Consider the following 10,968-nt stretch of genomic DNA (forward strand, 5'->3'; position numbering starts at 1 on the left):
TCTTCTTCTTCTTCTTCTTCTTCTTCTTCTTCTTCTTCTTCTTCTTCTTCTTCTCCTTCTTCTTCTTCTTCTTCTTCTTCTCCTTCTTCTCCTTCTTTTCTTCTTCTTCTGCCACCTCTTCCTCCTCTTTCTCCTTCTCCTTCTCCTACTCCTCTTCCTCTACTTCTTGAAATGTCAAGTTTGATGCTTTACAAATACTCACTTAACAAGTTAACCTTCTAGAGACTTCCTTCATCTTACCTCCACTTCAATATTTTTAAAGGTTCCATTCAAGCCTACATCTTCTACAAGACCCTTCCTTGTGAAGACACACCATCACTACCAGTAGCATAACAGAATGAGGCCATTATCTCAAAACTCATTTGCATGTTTTCAGGAATCTTTGCCTTAAAAGTATTGTCGTGACTCTTAACAAAACTTTGGGCAGAATGCAGGGACTCTTATGAAAGAAGGGGGAGTTAGTAAGACCTGGAGAGGACAAGAGCTCCACAAAGAGAGCAACAGTACCAAAATATCTGGGCACAGGGGTCTTTTCTGAGACTGATACTCCAACCAAGGACCATTCATGGATATAACCTAGAACCCCTGCTCAGATGTAACCCATGGTAGCTCAGTGTCCAAGTGGGTACCCTAGTAAGGGGAACAGGGACTGTCTCTAACATGAATTCAGTGGCTGGCTCTTTGATCACCTCCCCTGATGGGAGAGCAACTTTTCCATGCCACAGAGGAGAGCAATGCAGCCAGTCCTGATGAGACCTGATAAGCTAGGGTCAGATGGAAGGAGAGGAGGACCTCCCCTATCAGTGGACTTGGAGAGGGACTTGGGAGGAGATGAGGGAGGGAGGGTGGGAATGGGAGGGATTGAAGGAGAGGGTTACAGCTGGGATAAAAAGTGAATAATCTGTGATTAATATAAAAAATTTAAAAAAAAGTATTGCCATTGTAGTCCTAATTTGCATAGAACTCAGTTTCTTCTATTTTTATTTGTTTTGTTACGTAACAAGTTCTCCCAATGTAGCCTAGGCTGGCCTTAAGCATAAACTCTTGATTAAGTGTTTTGGGGTGGACCTCTACTGCACCAGTGTCAGCTAGTATGCATCCATGTGTGTGTGTGGTCAGGTGTGTTTATGTATGCATGTGCGTGCACACATGTGCCTGCATCTATGTCATCCAAGGTTGATATTGGATGTCTTATTTGCTTTCTACCTTATTCACTGAAGTAGAGTCTCTCATTTGAACCTAAAGATAATCAGTGTAACTAGTTTACCAAGCCAGCTGGGAATCCTACATCTCTGCCATCGCCCTGAGCACCTAGTATTTATGGAGGATCTAGGAATCTGAGTTCCTGTCTTCATGGTTTTATAGCAGTTGCTTTACCCACTGAGAAATCTTCCCAGACAATACACAGTTCTTATTTTTAGCTCTCTACTTCTAATCACGTGTCATCCCTTAAAATGAACACATGTTCACTTATTGATTGCAGGCTGAATTCATTTTATTAACTATGAATCAATCATTAAGATAACATTGATTGATTCACTGTATGATTCCTGGCATCATTCCTAGAACAGCTATAGTACTAAGACAAACAGCTGTATTTGGAGCTTTATTTTCCACTAGGAAAAGATAATCAAACACACATAAGAGGATGAGTAGGGACTAAATTAAGAATGAATTATTATTACTTTATACAGTGGCCTCCCTAGGGGGTTAATGGCTAGTCCAAGGCAGGAGACTGTTACTAAAAGATCTGAAGAATGAGTGTTCAGCATGGTGTTGGCTGAGAACAAGCCTGATATACTGAGAAATAGAAGAATATTCAAGTAGTCTGGGAGTCACAGTCAGGATTTCTGTTAAGAACATCTGGAGTTTGAGATGCAGCTAACAGAAGCTTTAGCCAAGGGAAGATGTCCTAGAAGCTGTTTGTGTTGGGATTTTATGCTGGGAAGAGATGAGAATGAAGCCAAAGGTGAAAGTCATCGTTGGTGTTAGGAGTGTAGTTATGTCATAAGGTATGCAGAACAAAGGTCAACTAAGGTCCATGTACTTATTCTGAATTCTGAGTTTCTCTGTTATTCTGTAAAAGATTAAGCTGGCTAATGCTTACATTAAGAGTCCATTCCTTAAGGTCTTTGTCCCTTGGTGGCTTGTTATAAAATTTTAAGATAATTCCACATAGTTAATAATGTTTATCTTAATAATGTACCATTTGGCTTAAATAGTCTTCGTGTTCTCTTGACACAGGTTTATTTATATTCATCTTCCACTGTGCAATGAAAGAGAATGTTCAGAAACAGTGGAGGCGTCATCTCTGCTGTGGCAGATTTCGGCTAGCAGACAACTCAGGTAAAGGTATGGGGTTAACTGAGTTTCATTTGGAGAAGTAGTTGAAACCACAGGAATTCCTCCTTATGCTGTCAAAGCAACCTGCCTCCACTGAGAATGCCTTACAAACATTTGACCCCATCCTTGAATACTGTAGAAAAGAAACATGAAGTCGGTTCAGTCTTTTTTTTTTTTAATTGTTTGAGTTTTGACATCTAATTTGACAACTCCTATCTGCAGGTTCCTCTACAGTGGCTCCATATTTTTAGATTCTCAACTCCATTTTACATGAAGAGTGATTTCTGGAGACACAACATTTAGAGGAAACTGTCATTAACTTTTTAAATACCTGCAAATGTTTCTCACCTATAGGGTATTGAAGTGAGATTCTAAATAGGATATGCATGGGGTCAGAGCAAAATGCATCTCTCCTTGGCTTCCTAATGTTTCCATATCAGTTTCTTTAAGTCACCGAGTATATGAGAAAACCAACTCTTCTGGATAGATTGAATGACGCAGTGATGGATTTTTGGGACAGCTTGTATTTTCTATAAGCCAACTAATAAAGTACTGCTCTTTATTCCTTCCAGATTGGAGTAAGACAGCTACCAATATCATCAAGAAGAGCTCTGATAACCTGGGGAAATCATTGTCTTCAAGTTCCATTGGCTCCAATTCAACATATCTCACGTCCAAATCAAAATCCAGCTCCACCACCTATTTCAAAAGAAACAGCCACTCAGGTGAGTCATTCTTGGCCTGTAAATCTTCCCTCTGGTTGGTTTTCATTTATGTGTTTTCATCACAAAACTGACTTATAATGACCAGTGGATCCCAGTGCCAGGTAGAGGGCTGGGTTTAGATTTATCAGAATATCCTGTCCACCTAAAGACTTAATCCATCAGCTTTGTAAATTCTAAATTGAAAATTACTTTAACCCAACTATTTCTAATGGTTATAATATCACTAGCTCTCAGTATTAGCATAATTTCAAAGTTTGAGTTGAAACAGTTTTCTCTTTGAAATTGTGATATTTCATTTCAAAGTAATTTTATTTAAAAAATGTAGAAATCAAATTGCAAAACATTTCAACCCAGTATGAACCTTGCCAGTATAAAACTTGCAATTAGGTATGGGGCCAGGAAGACGCACCATGTAGGATGAATATTGTGTTTAAGACTTAATTCCATAACTACTGCAAGTGAGGAGGTAAGTGGCAACTGTCCTTTAGCTTGCTCATAAGATATGAAAGAATGGACAACCCATTATCCATAAAGTCAAAAGGACTGTGAGAAATATTGCTTTGTTCATGTCCTGCTTGTTCAGCACAGCTCCAGTGGCCATGTGTTCTGACACTAAGGATGTATACAAATTACCCTGATGACAGCAGGGAAACAATGTGTCTGCAGTTCTTGATAGTGAGATGTGTGAAGTTAAATGCCTTGAGAAACAGCTACACTGTGCTGGCACTTGCTGTATTCTGAAGATATATCTAAGAGCATAATGGAAAGGAGTTGGAAGCGTTTACTCCGCTTAGCCACTGCAGGTGAACTGAAGCCAGTGGTGCAGAAGAGACTAGTATTTGAACTTTTTCTAAACTTCAGGGATACATGTGAGGTGTCTGTACTAGCAACTCGGGTTGAAAAGCTTGGGTTACAGTTGATTTGCAAGTCTAAATCCCTGCCAGTTGTTGCCAAGACAGCTGTCTACTGAGGATGGTTTGGAATGTGCAGAAAACCACTCCATATCCTCATGACTATGTAGCTGGTTTATTTCTTGGAATTGATTTAGACATTCATATGTTTATGGTATAGATAATTTCTCCTAAGAGAATTCCATCAACAGAACTGCAACATTCAGGTAACTTTTTCTGCTTTTTTTTTTTTTTTTTTTTTTTTGATGCATGAATTTGTGCAAGGTAATGAGAACATGTGCATGAATTAAGCTAAGGTGCTTGCTGCACCAGCAAAACGGCTTGTTCTTTGCAGTTCTTCTCAACTAGCACAACGGTATACTCCTGCACTGAGCTGAAATCTGAAACTTCTGACAGTGGGCTGGGCCAGCTCTTCTCTGCATGGGCTGTGCAAGCTGTGCCTTCTAGGAAATGTACCATGCTCCAGATGAGCGGGTCACATAGCATGTAACATAATAACAAAACCAAAAAAAGAAGTGCTTAATAAACTTTTTGTTATATGATGTGACATCTCTTTCCTTTTTTCTTTTCACTGTCTTTTTGGATTCCTGAGTGTGTCATGGTACATTCGTAGAAGTCTTGAATGAGAAATGATTGATTTCAAGCTGCTTTGTGGTGGTTTTTATCTGCTTGAGACTTCAATATATATCAAACAATGGTTCATATCTCTAGCCCCTCGTTTTCAGAAACAATCTGAATCTTTGTTACTCCTTATGTGACTTTTAAGCAGAAGCCATGGGACATCATGTATGTATGTGATGTATTACATTCATGCACACAGCTTTATTCTGTGAGAGAATGAAGAACCACCCGGTAGAGTCGTATACTTGGAATGAGGCCAATTACAGTCTCTAAAAATACGTGCTTTTGGGCACTGCTCAGGAGCCAGAAGGGATGCATCTTTAGCATTTCCCTGAGGTCCTGTGGTTTGCTAAAAACTTTGAACACAAATTATTCATTATTTATGTTTAAAGTAATAAGGTAATCCTCACCAGAAAACCAGTGGCTAGTGAATCTGTGAACCTAAAGGAAGCACAAAATCAAGGAGCTTTCTGGGAGCGTCATGGACAGGGCCTTGTATGACTCCTCCAGGTTCTTCCTAATCAGTGCTAGGACATGCTTCAGTCACTCTGTCATTTCATCTGCCAGTTGTCCAATACATCATCTCCTCTTCTCCCCATTTTCCTAAAGTATGGGATGAGACTACCACTTCCTGTGTTCTGAACTGGTGTGTGCCCTGACACAGAATAGTAGCGGAGCAATACATACTATGACAATGTCTTAGACTTTAATACTTAGTGATGCATTTTACAAGTCATTTCCTATATTGGCTCCAGTTTACCCAAAACATAAAATGATTGAAGTGCATACTCCAAATTATGGATCTCTGGCTACAGAGACCAGCATTTTGAGGGTAGCATTTTGTTTTTTGTCTCTCTCACAAAGTATAGAGAAGATATGACTACAGGGACACTACTTTTTTTCTTTATCAACACTGTGAAATCTGTAATTTCGTTAACCTGGGGATAAAACTTTTCCCAGAGCATTTCAGAAGGGAGAAGATAGACTGATTATATTCATAGAAACACAGATTTACATTGATCAAAGGGGTAATCAGACCATTACCTGAGCCAGTTTCAGAGCCTGTGAAAAAAATAGCATGTACTTATCTAGTACTGAAAAATTCTAGAAATGTGTCTAGTAGTCCTTAATTGCTATTAATTTCTCCGACGTTGCTTTTGAGACACGTCTGGTGAGGATAATTTTGACTTTATGAAATGATAATGCTTTTGTTGGTTTCCCTTCATATCACAACTAACAACCATGAGGAAATGCACTCAGCACTGCTTTCATGTGTGTCTTAATTCACATTTACTCTCCAAAAGCATTTAAGTTAAATTTTATCAAATCTTTAGATGGTGTCAGACTTCTATGCATAGACTGTAACTCATCTCCCTGTTCTTGTAGCCTCAGGGGCAGCCATGTGCTCCCTTTCTCACACTCTACACTATTTGTAAAATATATCTTAAATAATCTTTTTTTCATGAGCATTTCAACACAGTCTCATTCAGTTTTTACCTTGTTTCTGACACTGGAGCCATAGGGTGCATAATTTTTTTTAAGTTCAACTATTTTATTCATTAATTCTGAAGAATGCCATTTTGGGGAACATTTTCTTATAACATGCCATAACAGAAGTTACACGAAAGCAAGCTGAGGTTGAGTGAATATGAGAAGTTCATCTGAAGGGGGAGCATATTTGAGTACTGCCTCTTCCATAACCTGTCAGAGAACCCAGAACTTCCCTCCCACTGTGTTCTTCCATGTGCCATGGCCGTGGGCTTGTTACCAGCTAATCTTGCAGACTAATCTCTTGCATCATTTCTTGCAGACAGCACTTCCATGGACAAGTCCTTGTCAAAACTGACCCATGCTGGTGGAGAACAGACATCAATCATCCCCGTCCACCAGGTTATTGATAAGGTCAAGGGTTACTGTAATGCTCATTCAGATAACTTCTATAAAAATATTATCCTGTCAGATACTTTCAGCCACAGCACAAAGTTTTAATGTCACCAATATGAGGAAAAAAAAATAAAAAGGAAGCTCGTCTAGAGAACTGTGAAGAACTACAAGCAGCAAAAGCTATGAACAGCTAAAGTCGGTGTGTTGTTCCCTAGGTAGCTGCAGAGCTTTGAGAACTGCCTCTTGTTAGGGAAGCTGCTGTGGGATGCAGAATTCTTCTTTTTGGAATATTTCTTCTGTGGATGAGCTTCTGACATCACACTTCAGAACTGAGAGCACGCTGAGCACTTCTAAGAGATACGACTGTTTAGAATGTAATTGAATCAAACTCAACAGAATGAGGGGAAAGGCATCATGGAAGAAAAAAAAACCCAAGAACAAATTCTACTTTAGATCTCATTTACCACACCTCATAGTTAGGCTTGGATGTGGCCTGACTCTTACAAAGATGATGTAGAAAACAGTAATTGATGTTTGTAGTGATTGTGGATGCTCACAGGTTTTGTTCCAATGCTATTTCTATGAATATAGCAGCATCTTTTTCTTTTTCAGTGAAATTTCAACCATAAGTAGAAAAGAATGTTTAATATTTGACACACGTATTAAACATATTTAACATTCATAAAAATTGCAAGAAAGTATTTGAAAAATTTGATCTGGCTAATGTTGTGTAAGTTTTTAATATCTCAAGACATACAACTGAAACATCACCATTGTCCCATGCATGTAAAATCCAGTTGAATATGGACACTGAATTAAAGTGGGCCTCCTGAGATTTAAAAACAAGCATCTCCTCCATCTTCCTTCACTGGGAAATCGGACCACAGGCTCATTAGAGGAATGAGAATTTCACTGAATGCACACTGTATGTAATGGCCTCTCACTGTTTAGAGGACACACTTTTGAGACTAAGTAGTCCTATTCTTCCTTTAATTATTTTTAAGATATTTCAAATCACATAAACTTCAGAGATCTCTGAGTCCTCCAAGTGATATTTTGTTCCAAGAGACATACACTGAAACACACAGCTGTCTTGGTTAATCACAATAATTTATAAACATATAGGTCTACAACTGCTAGTCTAAAAACTATTTGCACTGAGCCCTCCATTCAGAGTGTGTAAGAGCCTAAGGAGGGCTGGCGAAATATACTACTTTATAGTATAATATTTATGAACCAGACTGCAGCATGCAAGTTATGCATAACACTAAGCAGCTTATACTATCCTAAACAAAGTGTGCTTTAATGAGGCTATCCTATCCACAGGCCTCAGTGTATGGTGGCTTTAGCCTTGCTAAAGAACCCTTTAGGGTTCTCTGGGAAGTTTCAGATTTGGCAAGATAGCAGCACAGTGATGACAAAAGGCAAAGTCAGTCTGTACAGAAAGGAGGTCATTCCTGGCTACAAGATCCTGTAGGCTTCGCAACAACTAAAGGCCCTCTCATTTCTCTAGTGTCAACCATGGAGTTATTTGCCAAGCTGCAAAGGATGCTGGACTGTGGCAGTGGGTTGTTATTGCCATTCCGTTTTGTGGTGGCCTGGACTGCCGTCTTGGTGCACCTGAACTTTGCTAGGCCTGGTTTTCACAGAGGCGGCGGCCATGTAGAAGAAAGGGATAGTGAATATTAAGGTGACTAAGCGTCACCTCAGTAGAGCCAGTCTTTTTCTTTGGGCTTATATTAGCAGGCTGCTCATTGTACCAGAGGACGCATAGAGGAAAATTTAATTTCAAATAGTCACTGTATATTCACATACTTCCCCCAAACTTAGGTGTTCCCGATAGATCCTAATTAGCTTTCTACTGTGAGATTTATGCACAAAGTGAATATTTAGTTAATAGAGTTTATGACTTAGCTTCAGAATAGGCTTTCCTTTTTATTTCTTCTTACAAGCATTCAGAGCTAATAAAACCTTTATTTTTTCTCACCTGGGAATAATGTTGGCTCCACTTTAAAATCTTCAATAACCAAGTAAGAAAAAGAAAATGAAGAAACAATAGCCTAGAAATATTTGCAAGTGGATTTAAAAGACTGATCCAAATTCTACCTTCAGCTCCAAATATGTGGCTCTCGTTTCCATTTTTGGCTCCTCAGAAGAATGAGGCAGAATTCCACTGGAGAGCCAAAGTTCCACCTACACCAACTATGAAACAATCCCAATCCAGAGTCTGCATAATTACTCATCACTCTCTCTTTTCACTGTGTTGTTAAGAGTTTTAGTTTAGAGTCTGAGATAATCTCCATTCTTGTCACTATTTCTTACCATGTAAAGATATTGGCAATGTCTCTTCTGTACATATTTATTTATTTGTGTTCATGTCAGTTTGTTTCAAATCTTAGTTTTCTACCACCTAGCTTTACTGTTTTAGCTAATCTTCTACTAGAGAGACTATTTTTTTTTCAAAAAAGTTGTGAAATAGTTTTCTGTAGCAATATCTTTAAATATGATGGATAAGAGTAACTGTGAGGGCAAACCAGAGTTGGTAGTGAAAAACTACTAAAGCTGATTTGCCATTTTACTGAAATGGAAAATGATTTTTCAAATAAATACTTATATTGTTCATGTTCCAAATTATTCAGTTCCTTTATGAGGGAATGTTTCTATTTCTGACTCTTAAATAGGAAGGAAAAAAATTATTTGACAGCTGGAAAATAAGCCTGCCACCAATAAAGGCAATGACATGGGGTGATTTTGCCAAAACACTAGGAATGAATATATGACAGAGGTCCAGGTCCTGGGATTAATGAACTCTGACGTTAGAATTTCTTAGAATAGCTAATGGATGCAAAGCTGGGTTGTTTTTGTGTGTCAGCTTCAACATAACTTAGGCTTTAGGCTTTTTACTTTGTTTTGAAGCAAAGTCTAAATCATCCCCAAACAAAAAACAAAAATGAAAATAAATAAAGAAACATAGTAGTGTTATTTGAAATCTGGGCCCGGGGTATCTTTCTCACATTTAAAGTGGCCATTTTCATTTGGAGGCTTGGAAAGCGACCAGTCTTGTTAACTCTACTTGCATGGTCAGAACAGAGGTGCCTTGCTCCCCTTTTTCCTCTGGTAACCTAGAATCGTTTCTTTCTGCAGAGCCAAGGCCAGTTTGGCTCAAGGTTTTCCTCAGCATAGTGTATGCCCAGCACTAAGCTGCGAGCCTCTTTTGGCAGGTCACTGCAAAAGCCCATCTCCTGAGCCAAAGTTCACAACTCCCGGCCAAGTCATGTTAAGAAAACGGTTGTTGCTCAAGGGCCATCTGCAAACCTGGGTGATCAGGTCACATCTGAAAGCATGGGCGAGCAGCAATGGAGCTAACAGGAAACTCTTGTTCCATTTCTCCGCCACTCCATGTTTATTGCAGTTTTGAAGTTTGTATGGGTTTGGCTTTGTAAATTCAGTGCCTTGGTTGGTCAGGCTTCGGACTTTGCATTTAAATTATGTGCCTCTGTTTTATATCTGAAGCTAAGCTCATCTTCATTCCTTATGAATACCCCAGTACTTCTCACTTCTTTTTCATTCCACCTCTCTCTCTTCTTCACTTCAAAGGAAAAAATGATTTGTGTTAGACTTTTCTTTTTCTGCCTCCCTCAAGAAAAAGTGAAAATAAAAGTGAAATTTTCAAATATTTTCATTTATAGTCTCCTTTTTGCCAAGAGATATAAGAAAAAAGAAGAATTTTATATTTTGTTACCACAGGAAACTCCAATAAAAACTGAATAATTTGAACATGGTAGAAAAGAAAATCATAAAATCTGTGAATACCTTTAGACATCAGGGGTTTTTGCTCATCGTGTATAATTTTTATCATAGGAGTATTTGTCTTCCATCTGTGGGAAGCTGCTCATTGAAAATAAAGAGCCTCTCTATGACCAAGCTAAGCTCTAAGACTTTATTCCCTCTTATTTCAGCACACTTATCAGCTCTCTCCCATGACCCTGCATATGAAGGGAAATAATCCAAGGTTAGGGTGACTTCAGGGAAAGTTGAAGAGAAGCTTCTAGAACTTCAGACAAAACTATGAAGTTAGAAAGGCCGAGTCAGGATTTGGCTCAATCAGTTCAGATTGGGGGTGAGGAAGGTTATTCCAGGCACAGAGGTCAGAGATCCCAGAGCACTGAGTGGAAATTAGTTAGGAATGGCTTGATCACAGGGTATAGAAAGGGGGCTACAGAGTGAGGACAAGGCAGAGACTATGCTATCATGGGAAGAGCTCAATGTCCTAATTAAAGAAGGATGAGCTTGACAGCAGCACAGCAGTCACAGAGGCTGCTGGGCAGATGAGCCTGAGTCTAGTCTGAGTCTAGCTGGGACTTAGGGAGGTGAATGGAAAATTGATGGGAAGGGAGTGGTTATGAACTCAGGGAGGACAGAAAAAATTGCAGAACTCCACAGGAAAGAATAATATAAGGACTAAGTCCAGAGGTCATGGCTCC

At 39.1% G+C, this 10,968-nt stretch overlaps 1 protein-coding gene across 1 annotated transcript in view; it reads left to right on the plus strand.

Moving 5' to 3' along the window:
* Adgrg6 (adhesion G protein-coupled receptor G6) overlaps window positions 1-10,126 on the plus strand; it is a 144,020-nt gene extending 133,894 nt beyond the window's left edge. The window contains exons 22-24 of the mRNA XM_055627730.1: window positions 2,245-2,346; window positions 2,916-3,068; window positions 6,411-10,126. Coding sequence (XP_055483705.1) covers window positions 2,245-2,346; window positions 2,916-3,068; window positions 6,411-6,589 — 434 coding nt within the window. The 3' untranslated portion in view covers window positions 6,590-10,126. The remainder of the gene's footprint in view (window positions 1-2,244; window positions 2,347-2,915; window positions 3,069-6,410) is intronic.
* The last annotated feature ends 842 nt before the right edge of the window (window positions 10,127-10,968 follow it).

This window comes from Psammomys obesus, unplaced genomic scaffold (assembly GCF_907164565.1).
Source record: "Psammomys obesus unplaced genomic scaffold, mPsaObe1.curated_primary_1811, whole genome shotgun sequence".
NCBI classification, from domain to species: domain Eukaryota; kingdom Metazoa; phylum Chordata; class Mammalia; order Rodentia; family Muridae; genus Psammomys; species Psammomys obesus.